General features: G+C 34.2%; 2 protein-coding genes across 7 annotated transcripts in view; one reads left to right on the forward strand and one right to left on the reverse strand.

Annotated features, from left to right (window-relative positions):
- EFCAB7 (EF-hand calcium binding domain 7) overlaps positions 1 to 18,167 on the reverse strand; it is a 50,627-nt gene extending 32,460 nt beyond the window's left edge. For 2 of the 5 annotated variants that reach the window (XM_029228694.1, XM_029228693.1), the window contains exons 1-6: positions 18,046 to 18,167; positions 15,796 to 15,983; positions 7,924 to 8,135; positions 7,206 to 7,292; positions 6,422 to 6,617; positions 5,858 to 5,979 (exon numbers count right to left, since the gene is read on the reverse strand). In XM_029228694.1, coding sequence (XP_029084527.1) covers positions 5,858 to 5,979; positions 6,422 to 6,617; positions 7,206 to 7,292; positions 7,924 to 8,135; positions 15,796 to 15,983; positions 18,046 to 18,113 — 873 coding nt within the window. In that variant the 5' untranslated portion in view covers positions 18,114 to 18,167. Of the gene's footprint in view, positions 1 to 5,857; positions 5,980 to 6,421; positions 6,618 to 7,205; positions 7,293 to 7,923; positions 8,136 to 15,795; positions 15,984 to 17,697; positions 17,741 to 17,895; positions 18,009 to 18,045 lie in introns of those variants that run through there. The other 3 variants (XM_029228697.1, XM_029228696.1, XM_029228695.1) reach the window with 3 other exon arrangements.
- Positions 18,168 to 18,280: 113 nt separating this feature from the next.
- Positions 18,281 to 22,223, forward strand: part of ITGB3BP (integrin subunit beta 3 binding protein) — an 89,875-nt gene continuing 85,932 nt past the window's right edge. For both annotated transcript variants that reach the window (XM_029228620.1, XM_029228621.1), the window contains exon 1: positions 18,281 to 18,407. In XM_029228620.1, the coding sequence (XP_029084453.1) occupies positions 18,403 to 18,407 (5 nt within the window). In that variant the 5' untranslated portion in view covers positions 18,281 to 18,402. The remainder of the gene's footprint in view (positions 18,408 to 22,223) is intronic.

A 22,223-nucleotide genomic window follows, 5' to 3' on the forward strand; every position in this document is an offset into this window, starting at 1 on the left:
ACCTTTGGGGTATAAAAGATATGTGTACTGGGCTTCCCTGGTGGCGCAGTGGTTGGGAGTCCGTCTGCCGATGCAGGGGACACGGGTTCGTGCCCCGGTCCGGGAAGATCCCACGTGCCGCGGAGCAGCTGGGCCCGTGAGCCATGGCCGCTGAGCCTGCGCGTCTGGAGCCTGTGCTCCGCAACGGGAGAGGCCACAACAGTGAGAGGCCCACGTACCGCAAAAAAAAAAAAAAAAAAAAAAAAGATATGTGTACTTTTAATTCTGAGAAATTAAAATGTGACCTTAAATTATTGGAATTCATCTTCACAAGTATACTGCCCATGACAGAAACAAGTCATTATACATGATATTTCAACAACATCCCTATAAGACAATATGGGGTAGATATAAATTAGTCATTTTAATAAACAGACAAATTGAGATACCCATAGATTATATGGGTTCACAGTTATACAAGGAGTTTGTAGAAATATTAGGTGTAGAGTCTAAGACTTCTGGATCAAAGCTTTACCATTAAATCATGTTTCTAAAAGAAAATATACTCAAGGTACTAAATTCAAAATTTTTGTAACACAATGAAGTTCAAAGTTGGGCTTGAGTCAAAAGTTCAATTGTTAATGATGAGTAAGAGTATGTACAGACTTTCATTTAGCCTCCCTGTAAATCTCTTGGATGGGAATGTATTATTGACTAACAGCAGATGCTGACATTATTTCAAAGCCAATTGTCCTGAACATAATCAACATGACCTTGGACGATGATGACTGCCACAGATAAGAAAGGAAAGATACAATCATATGGAATTTTGAGACAGTTGGAACTAAGATTCTGACATCAAATGGAAAACACTTAAACTGTTTTCCTTTCAATCAATTTTTTAAAAATAATTATTTATTTGGTTGCACCAGGTCTCAGTTGCAGCAGGAAGGCTCCTTAGTTGCAGCACGCATGGAATTTAATCTAATATAACTTATGAATATATTTTTTACATTTACCCAACTGGAATGGTAAAGGATACTAGTTTAGAATTACAGAATATTAAAGGTAGAAGTCTAAAAAGCAATTCAGTCAGACTTCTCTTTTGACTGATGAAACTCTGAAAAATAAAATGATATGCTTAATTCACAATTCTCGTTGATTGCAGAACCAGACCTGAACCTAAGTATCCTTACTTTCTCTCCAAACTACCAGCTATATTCAAAATTCTTTTTTTTCCCCACATTTAAATATCTGCCATGATTTTTCTAAAGCTAATATTTTTAAAACTTCATGTTTATAAAATTATCATAAGTATGATAACTCATTATCATTCAGAATTATACATATACTGAAGTGTTAAGATAAACATAATTATTTGGTTTTCTTACTAAAAAAATGTAGATTTCAGTAGCTAAAAAATTTCTTAAATTTGTATTGGAACCATGGGTATAGCAGCCTCCTACTCTCCAGTTAAAAAATGTTTAAATGAAACTAAAAAACAATGCACTTTGCCTGGTACACATAGTGAAAAGTACTTGTGGCATTTGGGAAACTCAAAAATGGAAGAGTTTCTCCATGTGCTTATGGTATCTCTGGCTGATAGGAGATGCTTTATAAAATTTAGCTGGGGAGCGAATTAAGTATTTTTATTAGACGTCTTTCCTACGTTCCAATTTTAGAAAAGGTACAGGTAGAAGGGAATTTACAAGTGTCTTTGAAAGACAATCACTCTGAATACAACACATGGTTAATAAGGCTGGAAAATGGTAAGAAAACAGCTATTATTAAATAGAAGAAAGCCTATATATTATATATATCAACCAAACTTCAATGTGATAATCAGTTTACTTTGAATATTAAATAACACCACTAGGAGAATTTGTAGCTCTCTTGTTTGAAAGGAAGAATTCAAATTCTTAAGATCTGTCAGAGTTATTAAACACACAATGCTTATTCAACCCCAAATTTACTCTAAAACAAATAGACTTTCAATCACACAGAGCTTTTTCTCTAGGACCTAGACTAAAATGTTATGAATTAAAAGGAAAAAAGTACTGACAAATTGGCTGGCTCATTCAAATAAATCAACTTGAAAGGATTATAGATTAAGTTGACAGTTTGAGTATTATGAGAAAAATGGAAGAAGGTTGAGTTTTTTAAAAATTCTGAGAATGACAGAGTAAGAAATTCCATGTATGATATAATTTTTGACAATATAAAGCAGAAATAAAATAGTAGCTTGTAATTCTTATATAGGGCATAAGGTGGTGCTATATTCTACCAATTCAAGTAAATTCATATAAAAGGAAAAAGAACTGTTAATTCATTTGTCATATACAAATATTATTTATTTTCATTCACAATGCATAAGGAAATGCTTAAAAGCATAAATTAAAAATAGTAAAGTTGAAAATTCTAGCTCTCAAAACTTAAATATACCAGTAAAGTTACATTTTTCTTGGAACACTGTAGAGAACATGATTTGTTTGACAAACAATTCTGTATTATTAAAGTTTTAGGTGAGGTAGAATGATTAAGCAGTAGATCTGCCATAGACTTAGTCAAAGGAGGAACTTCTATGTCATCATTATCATCATCATCATCACGTTGTTTTCTATAAAGATACCGTATGTCACGCTATTAGAAGGCTGTTTACTTTTTGTTAAGTAGGTAAACAGACTGCTATTGAACTTTTTGTTATTAAAGAATTTTAAACTGTACATACTTAAAAACTGTACATACTTAAAAACAGGAGGTTAAATAGATGATTTATAAGGGGAAAATGTGATATAGATTGCTCACCTAATTGACAAGTTGAATTGATCATCATTTTGAAAATGAGAGACTTTTATAAGAAAATTACTCTTTGGAGCCTTCACAAAAATTAAGTTAGACAACCATCTCAAGTCTAAAATGTTTATATTTGTATTGTTTTACATATATAGACATATATAACCTACATGTTACACAAAATATTCACATACAACACATATGTTGTATTATATATATGTTACACAACACATATATATGTAAAATATATGTAGACATAGTCTAACTAGGAATCTGGATATAGTATTGCATCTCTGGAGCTTACAACTCATGGCTTTCTCTAATTTTAGTCATGACTGGCAACTGAAGCTATATTTCTCTCAAAGAAAAATTTCTGACACTCCTTGTACATTATGAAACCTAAGTAAATGGAGAGAATTCAGGATTGAAAAAAGAATAGTGATACAGTACCTACATACGGTATACAGAAAGTAACACATGTATAGTCCCTGTGAAGGTCGTACTTTCCTCCCATAATTCAGGTCTTTTACCATTTGTGTAGATTTATGATTTAAAATCTGGTTTATGTGTACCCCATTACAATAATTTTCTAATTTCTGAAAAGACCTTTCTTTTCTGTCCCAATTCCATACTTCTCCACTCCACATGAAACTGAGGTACCCAAACTTGTTTAAAATAGATTTAAAGTATTTGAAGAAAATTAATTTCATAATTCTTTTAGTAACTTATTCTATCAATCTCAATTAAAACAAATTATACAATAATTGTATTCCTAACCAAGTACTTCTTAGAGTTGTTGTGAAACTTAAGAAATATATAAAATTTAAGAAATTAAAAAAAATAACTTTAAGGTAAAATGCAAACAAAGAACTGAATTCTGCTGAATAGCAAAAGGATCACACATTTTTTAAAAAAATCATTTCAGCTCATCTAAGAAATATCAGTGAGTACAAACAGTGGGCAATATCAAGATCAGAAAAAGGACATAAAGTCAGGTAAGTAATACAAAAGCTATGAAGTATTTCTAAAAGACATTAAATTTTATATGAAAGTCACAGAATTTATGAGTTGACAGTAAACCATCTTCTTTTAATCATTAAATTCTCCTACTATCTTTTACCTAATTCCTAATTATCATCAGTACCTTTCCTTGCTCTTGATGTCTTAGATGCAAAACTTTAGTCTTTTGTTATACAATCACTATGGCCTACAGATTAATTTTGGTGTTGTCTATTAGAGTTGTCCCTTCCTTACTATGTTCAGGTACTACCCTTGGTCTAGCTGTACTTACTTTGTATCTGGATAACTCTATCAGCCTCTCTATAATCTCCCTAATTTGAAGTCTCCATATACAATATACAACAGTATAATAACTTTTCTTAAACTATACTTTCATCATGTTATTCCCACACAAAGACCTACAGTAATTTCTTATTTCCATAATAATATTAATAACAATATTATTTATTAAAGTAAAACTATGTCCCTGGCATTGTGCTAAATTATTTATATATGTTAGGTGATTTAAATCTTTCAAAAACACACTAAATATAATTATTCCCAATTTATAGATAAGGAAACTAAAACTCAGAGGGGCTGCTGACTAACTTACCAAAGGTCACACAGTTATTAAGTGATAAAGCTAATAGTTAAACACAGGTCTGTCTATTCAAAGGTTTTAATCAGCACCTTAGAACAGTGCTTTGCACAAAGTAGTCATTCAATAAATATTTGTTGGTGTGGGAATTCCCTGGTGGTCCAGTGGTTAGGACTTCACGTTTTCACTGCTGAGGGCCCGAGTTCAATCCCTGGTCGGGGAACTAAGATCCCACAAGCCACACTGCTTGGTGGGGCCTAAATAAATATTTGTTGAATAAATGAAATGCTATACTAACTTGGTATATTGTTAATAATGAAATGAAAATTTTTATTTTTTTAATTCAGGGCCCATTACACTAAGCAAAATAGCTCGCATATGTTACCTTTTTAATGAATATTTGTTGAGCTGAACTAAATTAAAGGAACTGTATTGGTATGTACCCAATTAATAAGAGCATGAAACAGAGAAAAAGTTTTATTATGGCTTTAATATAACCCATATTAATATTCATTTATATTTTATAAAATTATATTTATTTACACTTTTGAATCAGGTAAGCAACAATTATTTAAGTTGATTTTATTACTTAGCATTTAATTTAGTTGCAAAATACAGAAAGTTTCCACTGGTGGAAAACAATATTGTTGGAACACTAAATATTGTGTGTGAACATGTTGGACATGCACACCAAATTGCTTAGGGTGTATAGATTCCTAAACAGTCTGAACAAAATTCCTTGGAGATAATGTTTTAAAATTTTAATATAGAACAAATGTCACTGTCTAGCAATTTAAAGATATAAGGCACTTCAGAGTTCAATATCAAATACAGAGTTGTTATTTGAAACAAAAATGTAGCTCTTGAGAAAAATCAGTTCAGTTTTCTAACAGCAGTTATAGTATGTGGTCATAACCATTTTTCCCCCTTTTACAGAGGTCCCTAGGTACACATTTTTAATGTATCCTAGCAGTTTCCAGTTAATGTTTTATATGTCTGTAGCTATTATTTTCTGTTGAAAGAAAACTAGTAAAGGTTGAGTCTAGAAAGGGAAAACAAAGGAAGAAGATCAATATTAACACTCTACAAATATTGACTTAGCAAAGTGACTTTGTTGTCTTTCTCTCAAAGGAACTGATATTGAATGAATGATTTATTTATAAGAAACACCTATGAGAAGTATTTGTTAAACAAAACCAAAAAATTGCTTGGCAAAGTACATAATTGCAAAATCTATTCATCAAGTTCAAAAATTGAAGAGTCATCATTTTTAAACTGAAGACTATTTAATAATATTCTTATCCATCATTTTCACTTTAAATTTATTAAAACTGGCTTATAGGTAGAAATGCTACGATCCACAAAAAACCTCAAAGAATTACTTTATAAACTTTACTTGTTCTCTGTAAACACCAAAAAGTTATTAATAAACTTAATGTCAAATTTGTTTTCAGAAAAAGTCATACCTATTCATTTAAAATACTATACCTTTATTGAGTTTGGCTCAGTTAACTTTGAGTTTTGGTTACTATTAGCGCCCATGGTAATTGTGAAAGAAACAGATGTTCTGAACTCTCTAGTTGTTGTCAGTAAAGAACTCCTCGTGTCTCCTGTAACAAGTAATAGTTATTCAGTCTCACATTATGAAAAGCTGTCAATAAGAAGTCTGTTTCTAAACACAGTGTAGTATGAAAGGACTATGTATTAATTTCATTCTCTTTGTTCTTCCTATTGAAATAAACTCAAAAGCTTTATATTTATCAGACTTTAATGGCTCCTAATTTCTGATCTACTAATAAGATTCTTTATTTCAATCTGTCATCTTTTAGCCTGAAATTTTAGTTTTAATAAAATATAATGAAAAAATATATATATATAATGAACAAAGCCAAGTCAAGTTCCATAATAAAATTTTACTTCAATAGATTTTTATAGCTAAGTGAGTCTAGAAACAGTAGCTAACAAAAGTTTGCTTTATCACTGATAAGCTAAGATGGAAAGAAAAATTTATCTGAATATGATCCTTAATTCTTGAACAAGAAAAGTAAATACCTTTATCTGAGAATGATTCCTGATCAGTTTTTCTTATGATTCTGGGTGATGGTTTTGGTACTGGTGATGGGTCCCTTTCAGGGGACCCTTCCATGTGGCTCCCAAACTGTTGACGCCTCAGTTTACTGTCAACCTCCAATTTTTCTAGCGTAGTTTTGAGACATTGTTCATTGGTTGTCATATATAATTTACAAAACTACAGGAAACAAGTACTCCAGTGGGTAAAACATTCAATCATACATTTGGGAGGAGAAAGAAAATGCACATTAGTAGGCAAGGGATAGACTGATAGATGAAATATATTTCCTATTGAACTAGGTTACTCATTTTATTTTCTTGAATCAGATTGACCACCCTCAAGTGACCTAGTGAAATGCAGCCATGATTCAATAAGGAGACCATACCCTGAGTGAAAATAAAATGTTACACAAAGAAAGGTGATTTATTATTATTTTTTTACAAGACGTGCAGACTTGAGTTTGTTCTAAATAATTTTTATGATTCTTCCACTCCAGAAGAGGCATATTCAAAGAAGAGTGTGTGTGTGCGTGTGTGTGTGTGTGTGTGTGTGTGTGTGTGTGAGCACATGCATGTATTTTAACTTGGTTACATTATTTTTCAGGTAGTCATTCAGATTACAATTGTGGGACTGGAGAGATTAAATTTCAAGTACAATTAGTACATAATATATAAATATATCATTGTCAATATTTAAAAGATATGTGCCTTTAAAAATATTTCTCCTATCAGTAATACTTCTCCTATACAGTATGAGCTTACGTACCTTGATGTAGTCAAATTTGCCATCAGCATTTACGTCAGCCAAATTTATTATGGCATTTACCTCTTCTCGAGTCATTTTCTCACCTCTCTGGAAAAAAAAGATTTATTTTAAAGCAACATGCCTATCACTTTGTTTTGCATGGGGAGAGTGGAAATTAATTTTAATCTTTTCTACAAGTAAATTTGAATATACGATTTCATTAAAAATCTCAGAATGAGTATTATGTCAAGCAAAAATGAACCTATTATATGAAATAAAATTTCACAATTTTCACAATTAAATTGTATAAAAGTGCGCTGAATTTCAGTTTACTAAATTTCAACAATATATATCATAGATTCAGTAATAACTACTATTAAATTCAGAGTAACAATACTTTCTCATGCTGTACCAAGAAACAGAATGGTTTCTGAATCTCATTTATACTTTAGTTCTCTTTTACTTATCACATATGAACCTATCACTGATTTACAAAGAGTTCTGGCAGGAAAGAATTGCAAAGGAGCACAAGAGGATTACAACACAGGCTCAATTTTACTTTATAAAGTACTTTCATCCAGAAGTACTTCATCCTTAAGTACTTTACAAACAACGTATATGTGATTCATTTCACCTGCCAGTGAAATAGTTATTTCTGATGTGGACTTCGGTAGCCAAAGCTAGATTCCAAGTTGTTCTGCAAAACATGCATATTACAAAACTGTTTCACAGATCTTACCTTTGTTAGAAGTTTATAAAGATCAGTGTGTAAAATAGAGCCATCATCATTTACATCTAATTGCTTAAATGATTTTAGTAATTCTGCTTTTGAAGTAGGTTTTTCCTTTCTTAAAATTAAACAAAAATCATCAAAATTCAGTTTGGCAGTTTGAGGAGTCCAATACTTATTAATGGTCTTTTGGGATGGATTTCTTCCTGCATGCTGAAGAGCTGCCCAATAAAACAAGTATTATTTGTTACAGTAACATTTGGAATTGGTATTTAAGTGCATTTTTAAAAAATCATTATATACTACAATATTATACAAAAGTACACACATACCAATACATTACCTTTGATGTTGATAATCTAGTGCTAACAATGTATGCCTAACTTTCAAAAATGACAATATACATATATGTTACCAGCTAAAGATTCTCAAATATATTAAAATGCCAGAATTAAATAGATTTTTCCTATTCTGATAGTTGGTTCACAACTTACATAGTTTAATTAACTGACAATATCTGAGTTACTTCATAAGAGTGCCTGGAGAAAAAAAAAAGATCTAATAACAACCATTCACTTAATTGTTTTGAGGACATAGGAATAAAAAAAAGCATAAATTATTACTTTTTCTGGCTCAACAAATATCTTAATGAAATGAGTAAATCATTAGTTTGAGAATATCGCTGACAACAAGTCATGATATCTAAAATGTTCATCACTGCCAGCTATTAGTTTCAAGAACATGAATCATGTCCCAAATGTCAAATACATGCACAAAATGTATCCTACTTGCAGTTACAGCCTGCTAAAAATCAAGAATGTCAACAAACTTTGAGAGAACTCTATTATAGAGATGCAATGGTCAAATTACTTTTCATTTTTAACCAGAACATTTAAAAATAGCCCTATAACCAGTTATTCATAAAACATTCCTATTTTAAAAGCTGTGCCCTTATGAGAAGCAAAGAATTAAAATGTGAGAAAGGCTTTGTATATTTGCAGGTCATATCACACTAAAATATAATGGTTTTAAACAATTGTAGATATTTTGTACAGTTGCATAGGAGTAACTTGGTAATTTGCAAACAGACTAATCTCTTCATATTAAGGCTTTAATATCTTAACACTATCTAAAATGATCCAATAGTAAGTTTCCTAAGCACCACAGACAAAATTAACAGAATTTTAAAAGGTGTAACTGTCCTGAATTATACTACAAACTTCTATTATAAAACTTTATATTGGATATTTCCAACTATCTTAGGTGAGATTTCACAAGATCTATGCATTGTCAATCACCATTAAAAATTGATAATCTAGATATTCTACAATTTAATGTAATAAGGAATAATATATAAAAACCAATTTAACTAAAGAAATATCCTCAAGGAAACAGAAACCAGATCAAGGCAATAAAATGCAGACATTTGTGAGTCCATTATATTGAACATTCATTGTACACAAGAATAATATGAGGTGATTTTTTATTTTTAAAGATATAAGCTTCTTGGTTCCTAAGAACTTTTATAATCTAAATAGTAAGTCCACACCTTAAGTGTAAAGTTGCTACTTGTGGTCAAGATTTATGGTTAATAACATATTAGAAGTTAATGGACTAAGATAAATGTTCCCATCTTCCACATTATGCCAGTGCATTGTACCTAGATAACATAAACTTTGGCAAAGAAACAGAAACAAGATCATCAACTAGAGGTGACTCTCAGAGTTACCAAAAGTTACAGCTATAGCAATTGCCATCTTCCATTCACCTAGAAAGCCTTTGTGGAAATTTGTAACAGTGGAGATAACATGGTTTTTTAAATTTCCACACGTTTATTTTGGACATAGACAAAAGCCCTAATTACCATGTTGCCCAGGAATAAAAGATAAGTACTCTGCCTAGTGTATAAGTGGACAATTCCTTAATTCATCTACCAAGATAATCACAAAAAGGGCATATGTGTTTTAGGATTCCATCCCCAGTCAGCCTTCTCCCTTGAAAATCTGGGAATACAAGTAGGACCTAAATGAAGTTGTGATTTAAAGTCAAAAGTCCATGTGAAAAAAATGGTATTTTCTGTCCAGCTCTGGAAAAATAGATGTGTAACTCTTTCCCACAAGTGGCAGCTCAAATGCTTGTTGCTATCTTCAATAACAAAATATTTTTAAAATATTTTTTAAATTACTGTTGTCTAAAAGAACAACTTTCTCAGAATAAAATTATTTTTCCCAAAACATGGTATTAACTAAACATTCCCATATCTAAGAAATAGGTACAATACTAACCTAACTTTAATCTTTAGTTTTAGAATTAGTTGGAGCTCATTATTAAGTCCAGTAACAGTGAAAACACAATGTAATTGTAGATGTTTAAAGGTTTACACCAAAATACTGATCCTCTGCCAGGGTTTACTTTAAGTTTTGACATGAGTTTATAATACCTGTATTATTTGTAAGCTGGGAAAAAAAGGAACTCTAAAGTTCTCTTTGTCTTTCCATTTCCAAATAAGCTAAAGTACTGCTTTATCCTATTTCAAAATGGAATGTCAAAGCACATGTATGTGCATAAGTGGCAGAAGGTTATAGACAAAAGGCATAAAAGTTTAAGAAAGAGACATCACTGGTTCACAAAACCAGTTTTTTAAAATCTAGATTCTCTGAAATCAATCATTACAATTTTACAAAGAATATTCCACCATAAAATCAAAAGTTGAAGAGATGAACACTGCATTATTATCTTCCCAGATAATTCTATATGACTGATAACACCTTAGTAATACATAGTCATTGATTTAAACTAAATGCCATAGTAGCAGAAAGCATGTTAAACTTTTATACTTAGTAGATTCATGATCTCAACCAATATCCAAAAGAATAGAGAGAAAAAACTAAAATTATAGTTTATAATAAAATATAAATTTTAATCTTTTCAATTTTTATATTTCCCAAAATGGGTTTCCTCAAATAGATATCTTATTGCATACAAATTCAAGACACTGTTGCAAGAATATGTCAGATTTTTTATTTCAGGAAACTGCTTCTAAAGTTGGCAAAGAAACTCAGTTTTTCTACTCATAAAGTTATTAGCCTTGATGAAACCGACATGAGTATAGTATTATCTGGTATTGTTGTTTCCCACTTTCTTAAGACTAAAGACCTCCAAGTGATTTGACACACCTAGTAAGGACCAAATTCACTGGTTTGGGGGATATTTGCACCAGAAGGTTTAAAATATAATGGAAAACACAACCATACAAAATCTATGGGATGCAGAAAAAGCAGTTATTAAAGTTCATAGCGATACAGGCCTTCCTCAAAAAAAAAGAAAAATCTCAAATAAACAACCTAAACTACCACTTAAAAGAATTAGAAAAAGAACAAACAAAACCTAAAATCAGCAGAAGGAAGGAAGGAAGAAAGATCAGGCAGGAAATAAATAAAACAGAGCTTAAAAAAAAACAATAGAAAAAGTCAATAAAACCAAAAGCTGGTTCTTTGAAAGGATAAACAAGACTGACAAACCTCTGGCCAGGCTCACCAAGAAGAAGAGAGAACACAAATAAACAAAATAAGAAATGAAAAAGGAGACATAAGAACTGATGCCACAGAAAAACAAAAATACCACACGGGAATAGTATGAACAATCATATGCCAACAAATTTGACAACCTAGAAGAAATGGACAAGTTTCTAGAAACATACAGCCCACCAAAATTAAATCAAGAAGAAATAGATAATTTGAACAGATGGATCACTAGAACTGAAATAGAATCTGTAATTTAAAAACTCCCTACCAACAAAAGTCCAGGACCAGATGGTTTCACAGGCAAATTCTACCAAACATACAAAGAAGAACTTATACCGATCCTTCTCAAACTCTTGCAAAAAGTTGAAGAGGAGGGAACACTCCCAAGGTCATTCAATGAAGCCATCATCACCCTGATACCAAAACCAGACAAAGACACCACCAAAAAAGAAAATTGCAGGCCAATATCTTTGATGAATATAGATGCAAAAATTCTCAACAAAATATTAGCAAACCAAATCCAACAATGCATAAAAAAGATCATACACCACAACCAAGTGGGATTCATCCCAAGTTCACAAGGATGGCTCAACATACGCAAATCAATCAATTTTGTTTATGATACACCACATAAACAAAAGAAAACTCAAAAACCACATCATCATCTCAATAGATGCAAAAAAAGCACCTGACAAAATCCAACATCCATTCATGATAAAAACTCTTACCAACGTGGGTATAGAGGGAACATATCTCAAAATAGTAAAAGTTATATATGACAAACCCACAGCCAATATAATACTCAATGGTGAAAAATTAAAAGGCTTTCTGCTAAAATCTGGAACAAGACAAGGATGCCCACTCTCACCACTTCTCTCAACATAGTATTGGGAGTCCTAGCCACAGCAATCAGACAAGAAAAAGAAACAAAAGGTATCCAAGTTGGAAGGGAAGAGGTAAAATTGTCATTATACACAGATGATATGACACTATAGATAGAACACCCTAAAGACTCCACACAAAAACTACTAGAACTGATAAACAAATTCAGCAAGAGAGCAGGATACAAGTTTAACATACAGAAACTGGTTGCATTTCTTTACACCAACAATGAAATATCAGAAAGGGAATGTAAAAAACAATACCTTTTAAAATCACAACTCAAAAAATAAAATATTAGGAATAAACCTCACCAAGGAGGTGAAAGATTTATATGTGATAAGTATAAAGCATTAATGAAGGAAATTGAAGATGATTCAAAGAAATGGAAGATATCCCATGCTCTCAGATTGCAAGAATTAATATTGTTAAAATGGCTATACTACCCAAAGCAATCTACAGATTTAATGTGATCCCTATCAAATTCCCATGACCTTTTCCACAGAACTAGAAAAAATAATCCTAAAATTCATATGGAACCATAAAAGACCCAGAATTGCCAAAGCAATGCTGAAGAAAAAAAACAAAGCAGGAGACATAGCCATACCAGACCTCAGACAGTATACAAAGCTACAGTAATCAAAACAGTGTGGTACTGGTACAGAAACAGACATATGGACCAATGGAACAGAATGGAGAGCCCAAAAATAAACCCACACACCTATGGTCAATGAATCTTTGGCAAAGGAGGCAAGAATACACAATAGGAAAAAGATGGTCTCTTCAGCAAGTGGTGTTGGGAAAGTTGGACAGCTGCATGTAAATCAATGAAGTTAACACACCCTCTCACCATACACAAAAATAAACTCAAAATGGCTTAAAGACTTAAACATAAGACATGACTCCATAAAACTCCTAGAAGAGAACACAGGCAAAACATTCTCTGACATAAATTGTACCAATGTTTTCTTAGGTTAGTCTCCCAAGGCAATAGAAATAAAAATAAACAAATGGGACCTAATCAAATTTAAAAGCTTTTGCACAGCAAAGGAAACCACAAACAAAATGAAAAGACAACTCACAGAATAGGAGAAAATATTTGCAAATGATGCAACTGACAAGGGCTTAATTTCCAAAATATACAAACAGCTCATACAACTCAACAACGAAAAAACAAACCACCCAGGCTTCCCTGGTGGCGCAGTGGTTGAGAGTCCGCCTGCCGATGCAGGGGACACAGGTTCATGACCCGGTCCAGGAAGATCCCACATACCACTGATCGGCTGGGCCCGTGAGCCATGGCCGCTAAGCCTGCGCGTCCGGAGCCTGTGCTCCGCAACGGGAGAGGCCACAACAGTGAGAGGCCCGCGTACCGCAAAAAAAACAAAACAAAACAAATCAAACCACCCAATTGAGAAATGGGAAGAAGACCTAAAGAGACATTTCTACAAAGAAGAAATACAAATGGCCAATAGGCACATGAAAAGATGCTTCACATCACTAATTATTAGAGAACTTCAAATCAAAACTACAATGAGGTACCACCTCAGGCTGGTCAGAATGGCCATCATTAAACAAATAATAAATGTTGGAGAGGGTGTGGAGAAAAGGGAACCCTCCTACACTGTTGGTGGCAGTGTAAAGTTTGCGCAGCCACTGTGGAAAACAGTATGGAGGTTCCTCAGGGAACTAAAAATAGGGCTTCCGTGGTGGTGCAGTGGTTAAGAATCAACCTGCCAATGCAGGGCACACGGGTTCAAGCCCTGGTCCGGGAAGATCCCACATGCCACAGAGCAACTAAGCCCGTGCGCCTAACTACTGGGCCTGTGCTCTAGAGCCTGCAAACCACAACTACTGAGCCCACGTGCCACAACTACTGAAGCCTGCGCACCTAGAGCCCATACTCCGCAACAAGAGAAGCCACTGCAATGAGATGCACGCACAGCGCAACAAAGAGTAGCTCCCACTCACTGCAACCAGACAAAGCCTGTGTGCAGCAACAAAGACCCAACGCAGCCAAAAATAAATAAATAAAATAAATAAATTTATTTTAAAAAAAGAAAACTGGGCTTCGCTGGTGGCGCAGTGGTTGAGAGTCCGCCTGCCGATGCAGGGGACACGGGTTCGTGCCCCGGTCCGGGAAGATCCCACATGCCGCGGAGTGGCTGGGCCAGTGAGCCATGGCCGCTGAGCCTGTGCGTCTGGAGCCTGTGCTCTGCAACGGGAGAGGCCACAACAGTGAGAGGCCCACGTACAGCCAAAAAAAAGAAAACTAAAAATAGAATTACCATGTGATCCAGTAATCCCACTTCTGGGCATATATCTAGACAAAAACTATAATTCAAAAATATACATGCACGCCTATGTTCATAGCAGCACTATTCACAGCAGCCAAGATATGAAACAACCTAAATGTCCATCGAAAGATGAATGGATAAAGAAGATGTGGTACATATAAACAATGGAATACTACTCAACCATAAAAAGAACAAAATAATGCCATTTGCAGCAACATGGATGCAACTAGAGATTATCATACTAAATGAGAAAGACAAATATCATATTATATCACTTATATATCATTATATGAATCTAAAATATGATACAAATGAACCTACTTATGAAACAGAAACAGAATCACAGACATAGAGAATAGACTGGTGCTTGCTAAGGGGGAGGAGGGTGGGAGAGGGTTGGATTGGGAGTTTGAGATTAGCAGTTGCAAACTGGTATATATAGAATAGATAGACAACAAGGTCCTACTGTATAGGGCAGGGAACTATATTCAATATCCTGTGATAAACCATAATGGAAAAGAATATGAAAAAGAATGTATATATATAACTGAGTCACTTAGCTGTACAGCAGTAATAAATACAACATTGTAATTCAACTCTACTTCAATAAAAAATAAAATAAAAAAATATAATGGAAAGAAGCAAAAAAAGATCAACTCTCTCGAGCCCTCACCCCTAAAGAACAGGACAAAACCCAGAATTCTTAATTTTCTTTTAAAGTTTCACTTATTTTCTAATACTACTCTTTTATAATCATTCAACCATATATATATATATATATATATATATATTCCCTTTACATTTTCCCCAGTGTAGGTCAAATTCAGACTAGTAATTCAGTTGCCAGAAGTGTTTTAATTCTATCATTATAAATCTTAAAGTACCAACATAAGAATTTATGAATCTTAAAGTACCAAGATAAGAATTTTAAAAGTATTTTTAAGCAAGTAATTGATGGAAGCTTTAAAAATACTAATCTAGTCTATTTGAACACTGAAAGTTTTATTTTGAACCTCTTAGACTATGTAGCTATATAAAATGGCACAATAGCATAAGGTAGTTCCACTGCTCAAGCTTAACTAAGAAATTGGAATGATTCAACAATGTAATTCTAATTGCAGTCTTTCTGATCTATTAACTTTCAACAAATAAGGCAAGCTACTTAAGTTAAAAAAAATTACCTAAGCAAAGTTGATCTTTAGAAATAATGTTATCTAAGCTGCTTTTGAAAACAGTTAAGTAGGCAGCTCTACAATTCATATAAAATATCTCCTCTTCAGTTAGTGGAAATTTCTTTGATCGAGGACTCTCTGAAAGTGTTGATTTCTGACTGGAGAAAGCTGCATCACTTCCTGGACTGATGGCCATTCTATTAGAAAATAATTTTAAAATTTTATTTTAGTCAGTGTTAATCCTAAAATTCAAGTGTCACTTTACCTTTCAAACTGGGGCGAGGGGGAATCAAGACATCAAGGTTTTTATATGTGGAAAAAAGATGTACATTATAATATGCATACAGTTATATTATCATATGTTAAGCTAGAATAAGCCTTTGGCAGTTGCTTTCTAAATATATATATAGAGAGCCAAAAGAACAAAGCCAAAACAAAGGTGTAACATAAATACAAAAGAAGAATCACAGGGCAAAGGAAAAGCATTCATCTATTCTCTCAAAATTAGAGGACAGTCAGTTGAGACTCTTCATAGGATTGTAATAAGGATTAAGTAAATTAACACATGTGAAGCATATAGAACAGTGCCTGGCACATAATAAGTGCTAAATAAACTGTAGATAGAGTGAATCGCCACCATAATGAGAATCTGACTATAATGTGATTGGCAGTTGGCATCCATCTCCACAGCAGCATCAACCAGGTCATTTCACTAACATCTCAGTAATTCAGCCCCACATTTTAAATGACTGAATTTTAAAAATCCAGTCATTTATAGCATTATCCTGAGGTTTTACTGTGTTCCATTACTACCAATAATAATGTTAATAATAATAATTTGGGGGTTTATATAGCACCTCTGCTCATAAGAGCTTAAAAAACTGTCATACATCTTGATTTATACCTACTACAGTGGTCAGATATTTTTTGCCCATTTTACAGATAAGGAAATTGAGAGACAGAGATGTCATCCAGCTAATAGTAAGTAGCAAAAGGCAGCAAATTTCGATAAGTTTCTTCGTTTTTTAATGTGAATGAAGGCTTCTTGTACAACAGTTACTATGAGGCCCTAAATTGTGCTGGAGGTCTAACAGCTTCCAACATTATTTTACCCAGCTCTGACTTCCAAAAATACATTCCAACCTAATAAATTGAATATTTCAAGTTTAACAATAAGACGACACAGGTAGGGTCCCCTTCAGGACTCATTGGATTCTTACTCAGGAGGCCTGAATCACTTGCACCTTCTTGAATTATATAGGTCTTTTACACTTGGGAAAGAAAGATAATAATCACTTATCATGGATGAAGTACCCTATTTATAATACACAGACCGACTGCCTGACACTTTCATCTTACACCAGATTTAGAAGGACCCCTAAGGGATGTGGTGTCACAGTCTGGTTACTGCAAATTGGTATCGCTATAATTAAGCATCACAGTTTTTAACACATACGCATGCACACATCTCCTCACAAATGTGAAAGAAAACTGTTCCAATAAGGAAGGGAGAATGAACGTTCGTTTTGCAGCCAGCAATTTAAAAATGTAAATATTTTTTTAAGAGTGTCCTCAAATGCTCTTTCCAAATAAGGTGACTCCCTCACGTGGAAATCCCATGGCTGAAATGTTCCAGAATGCTATTTTTTCTCTCTCTGTAACGAGAGACTAAACTGAAGCTTAAATATATAATTAAATATATAATTGCGCCCCTCAGGCTTGGAAACCTCCTGCATCTAAAACTCCAGCCCAAGACCAAGACAAGGGCCTAGAGAGTACATTGCAGCGAACCGCTCCATAAATAAGCAGCCGCACAACAGCAAGAAAAATAAATTGTGTACAAGCACCTAAGGCTTCTAAACGGCCAAGGGAAAACAGCCATCCAGTCACCGTCCCTACATAGTAAAATACCTTCACAGCTGATCTCCGGCAACATCTTTTTTTTTTGTATTCCTCTGGGAATAAAACTGCATTTATATTTACATTTTTAAGTACAGACATGGAGCAAGTGTACGTATGACAGAGAGATAAAAGATGCAGGTGGCGAAAGGGAAGCCGAACAGTGACGAACGGAGCGGGCGAAGAGACAGACAGCGAGCTGCTTGCTACCTAACTGCAGGTCACAAACGAGGAAGCGCAGCCAATTCTCCTCACGGATTCCACAACCCTCTCACAGCGGCCGGAAGGTCCTTGGCCTTCTTTTAATTACCATGGCAACTGCACCTCTCCGCTACCGGAAACAAGATACGGAGTACCTACCCAAATGGTCCGGCTAGAAACCTAGGGATAGTTACTCCAGAGCTAACGGAGATGGCTCTGCCTCTCATCTATCGGGGGCCTTCTGGTCAGAGTCGTGAGAGAGTGTCCTGCGTTGCCCTGGCAGGGACTGAGAGCTGTCCTAGGCGTAGACTCTCCTCCCCCCTTCCCGGCATACACTGGGATCCCTTGTAGCTGGGGGAGTGTTTCCGGCGGGCCGCGTGGAGTGTGGCACAGCGTCGAGTGACCGTTCGCCCGCGCTTTTCAGGCTTCAGTGTTTCTCTCCGAAGGTTCTCTGTTTTCGTAAGAGGTTGCTCAGTGGTTTTATCCAGCGGCAGGGGTGCGTCCCTGAATGTCGAAATGCCGTAAGTATCTCCTCCCCGGGTGTTGCTGTGTTTGGGCCCCTCTGTGAGCAAGAAGAATAGATATTATGTAGCCCGATAACCTTTTCTCTTTTCCTACTTTTTGTACTTTTTCTTTATCTTTTCCTCCGACAGTTCCTAGTGCTTGGTTCCCTCAACCTACGTCTGCTTCCCTTCCAGCCTTACTTATCCGGTAGTATTTCTCCACTTTAATTCTGATTCCACAAGGCTTCTGACAGATTTTATAGGCTGTGAGTTATATTTAGTGATGTATTGCTTGAAATAATTTCAAATATGGTTAACATACCGAGAATAGGACAGGGTAGACTGCATCACGCCGTGTAATTTGATAAAGCCATTTAATGCCTAGATTAGTGTCGTGAGCTCATATAAACTTGTGGCAGAAGTCATGGACCGGGTCCCAAGAGACCTGAACTCCAGCTCTCAAATGAGGAAGCATAGCCAATTCTGTAAAGAGCTGTCCAACGTTGAGCGAATCGCTTAATTACCTCCGGGCTTCAGTTTTCTTGCTTATCACTGCCCAATAGAGACTTTTTTTTTTTTTTTTTAAGCTCTGTAAAGAACTTTTTCTTTGGGGTGGGGGTGGGGATAATATATAACACATGAAATTCTTTGGCTGCCTCTTGTCCCCAGGCTGATTTAGGTACCCTCTCTTGCGTGCTTCTAGAGTAACTTATTTCTCCATTATATTCAGGTTTGAGCAAATGCAAAGTAACATAGGGTGGGAGGAGGGACATCTGTATCAAATAGGAATTGACATGAAAGTGGAAAGATTTGCAGAAATAATAACCTACATTTGTTGAATGTTTAATTATGATTTGGGTACTGTGTTTAGCAATTTCCGTACATTTTCTCATTGAATCCTAAAAAGGACCTTGGGAGGTAGGCGCTGCTGTTATCTCTACTTTCCAGATTAGGGAACTCAGCACCTAATAAGGTGTCCTACACATAGGTATCAATAAATACATGTTTCACTTATACCCTTAAAAGGTATGGATTACTAAAGAGGTTTTCCTTTACCCAAAATGAAGCTAAAAGACTTGCCTCACTACTCTTGCACTAGAAAAATAACCCAGTTAGCACTTATACAAAGCTGTGAGGAAAGTGTAACAAAGTCCCTGCCAAATAGGAATACAATGGAAACTCATGTGTGTTTGCTTAACAAGTAGTGATACTTTCTGAACTATGCTCCTGTTCTGCTGTAGATAGTAGGGAACCCAAAAAAAACTGTTAAATGGGAACCTTTTGGACAACTGTTTTCTTAACATATTAACAGACACATGTTATATTAGGAGTGTCTGCAGTAATTTTGGCAATAAATACATAACTTTAAAGTTGAGGTTGACATCTTAAATATATAGCAACTTCACTGAGTTTATTTTGGCAAAGTGATATAAGACCAAATTAATGGTTAAATAATGCAAAAGTATTTTAGTAGAGGATCTCCACAATTGTTAGTAAACTTATTTTTCAATGTGGTTAAACTGCAGGGTCACAAATGGTGGTGCAAAAAGTCATCTTGGCAAGTTACATGTGAAAGTCGTATGGTTTTTAACTGATGTTGAGATGTTGACTTTTTGGTACTTGGTATTTTGGGTATTGGATTGTGTGATATATCTCTTTTCTAATTTCTTTAAACCTTGACAGGAAAAAAATATAATGAGTAACTGTGAAAATATACATGGCCTAAATTAATCTAAAATGAATAATAAACAACAAATGTCCAATACCAATAGAGTGGATGGATGAATCTTAAAAATATACTGGGTGAAAGAACCAATTTGTAGAAAACTACATATAGCTATTATCTTTATAAAGCTTAAGAACAAGCAAAAAAAACTTTAATTTGGGATTCTGTATGTATATGATAAGATTATTAAGGGAAGAAAAACAGGGAAATGATAAATACAAAATTTTGTTTAATTGTTGCCTTCTTGGGAAAGCAGACGTAATAGAGAAGGAGCATACAGGTGTACCCATCCATATTGGTAATGATCTAGTTCTTAAATTGTGTGGTGAGTTTATGGGTGTTTATTTTCTTATTATGCTTCATAACTTGATCATTATACATGTATTCTTTAGTATGCATCAAATACTACCTAAAATGTTTTTAAAGGATTTAGAGATTACTTATCTTGAATTAAATTCTCAATAAGTATAGTTTTCTCTGCCTTCTCTTTGGTTCTATAAGGCAGATGCTATCTTGGAACTGGGAAAACAAATGAATTGGATAAATGCTCTTCCTGGTTTCATTAGGCTAATCATCATCCCTTTCAAATTTGCTCCTCCTATGTGTACATTGTAAAATTAGTGGCATCGTTATTTCTCTATCTAGGTTGAAACCTTAATTAAAATTTTTTAAAATTTATTTTTTGCATTTGAAGACTTTGAAATGAGACAAACCAGGGTTTGAATCTTGGTTCTGCTACTTTACCAGCTGTGTGACCCTTAGATTGTTACTCAGTGAGTTTGTGGATTAGTATAGTTACTCATTAAATAGTAATTGAATTATAAAGTTGCTGCTTGTAAGAGATTTCATCTTTATAGACAAATTTCACACCATGTTTATATTTGCATAATACTAAAGTCATACATACTTTTGTAATAGCTGTTTCTGTAAATAATCAAATCCCCTTCTAGTGCTTTTTCCCCCTTATATTTTTGCCTTTATAAAGATTCCTAGTATCACTTGCTTAATCTTTCTAATTAGTGTGAATTATCATGCTAATTCAGCCAAGGACATTCCATCTATTCCTGTAAGAGTTAATTTTATTCTGTTCCAAGCTATAGACTGAGTTAAGGTTATAAAGTTGGAATAGCTTTAGTGTTGGAGGAAACGGTTAACAGTATTCCTGTGGGGTCCATTCTGATGATGTATTCATAAAAATCTGGGAGTTTTCTGAGAGAACTTTAAAATACGTTTTATTTTCCTTGATAAAGGAAAATGAATATAAGAATATTCTGGGTCTGATAAGCTATTTTATTGCACCTATTTGGGTTTGTAGTCATGCTGATGATAGCGCCAAGTACAATGATTTTTATTGTTGTGGGGGGTGAAGTGATGTGTCAGGTTAAGTAAAAGTTAACCATTTAATAAACACCCTTTGAATCATAGTAGATATTCAAAGTTCTATTAATTCATTTACTTTAAAAGTATAAGTACATTTTAAAAGAAGATTGAAGTTGTTAGTACTTGCTATAAGTATGAAAAACATGAATTTTAAATACAATTCTTTCCTGCTTGTAAAAGTCAGCCAAAAAAGTAAGGACAGAAATGAGGAAGCTATAATACAGCCTTGTAATAGTGACATGAAGGACTCCCCGCATATGGCAGACAAGAATCTCTCAGACTCTATCAGTCGAAAGCAACTTGAGCCTGCATAAATCATATTTTTTATTGCATCCTTGGACTTGGAGGAAGTTAAATCTCAAGAGGTGAAACAAAAATAGCCAAAACCAGATCCGTAATCAGTAAGCACAGATGAAAGGCAGATTACCCTGAATATAAATACTGATATCCATGTTGTGCTTGATAGACTAAGCCTTGGGCTATAGGCAAGGTAAGGAAGTTAAACTTGAGACTACATTTAAGCTGGGAAGGGAGCTGAAATGATCTCTAGTTGGTATGGATCCCTTGGCTAGTAGTGAAATTAAATGTACATCTTTGGAGGAAGCATCCTCAGTTTAGGCCCCTACTTTTTCACAGGTTAAGATCAACCAAATATCCAAAATCTAGATAAACAAGCATAAAAGGAAACAAACTACCATGAGTGAAAGTTAAAACACATAGTAATCAAT

This window comes from Monodon monoceros, unplaced genomic scaffold (assembly GCF_005190385.1).
Source record: "Monodon monoceros isolate NGI ecotype Baffin Bay Population unplaced genomic scaffold, NGI_Narwhal_1 Super_Scaffold_18, whole genome shotgun sequence".
Classification (NCBI taxonomy): Eukaryota; Metazoa; Chordata; class Mammalia; order Artiodactyla; family Monodontidae; genus Monodon; species Monodon monoceros.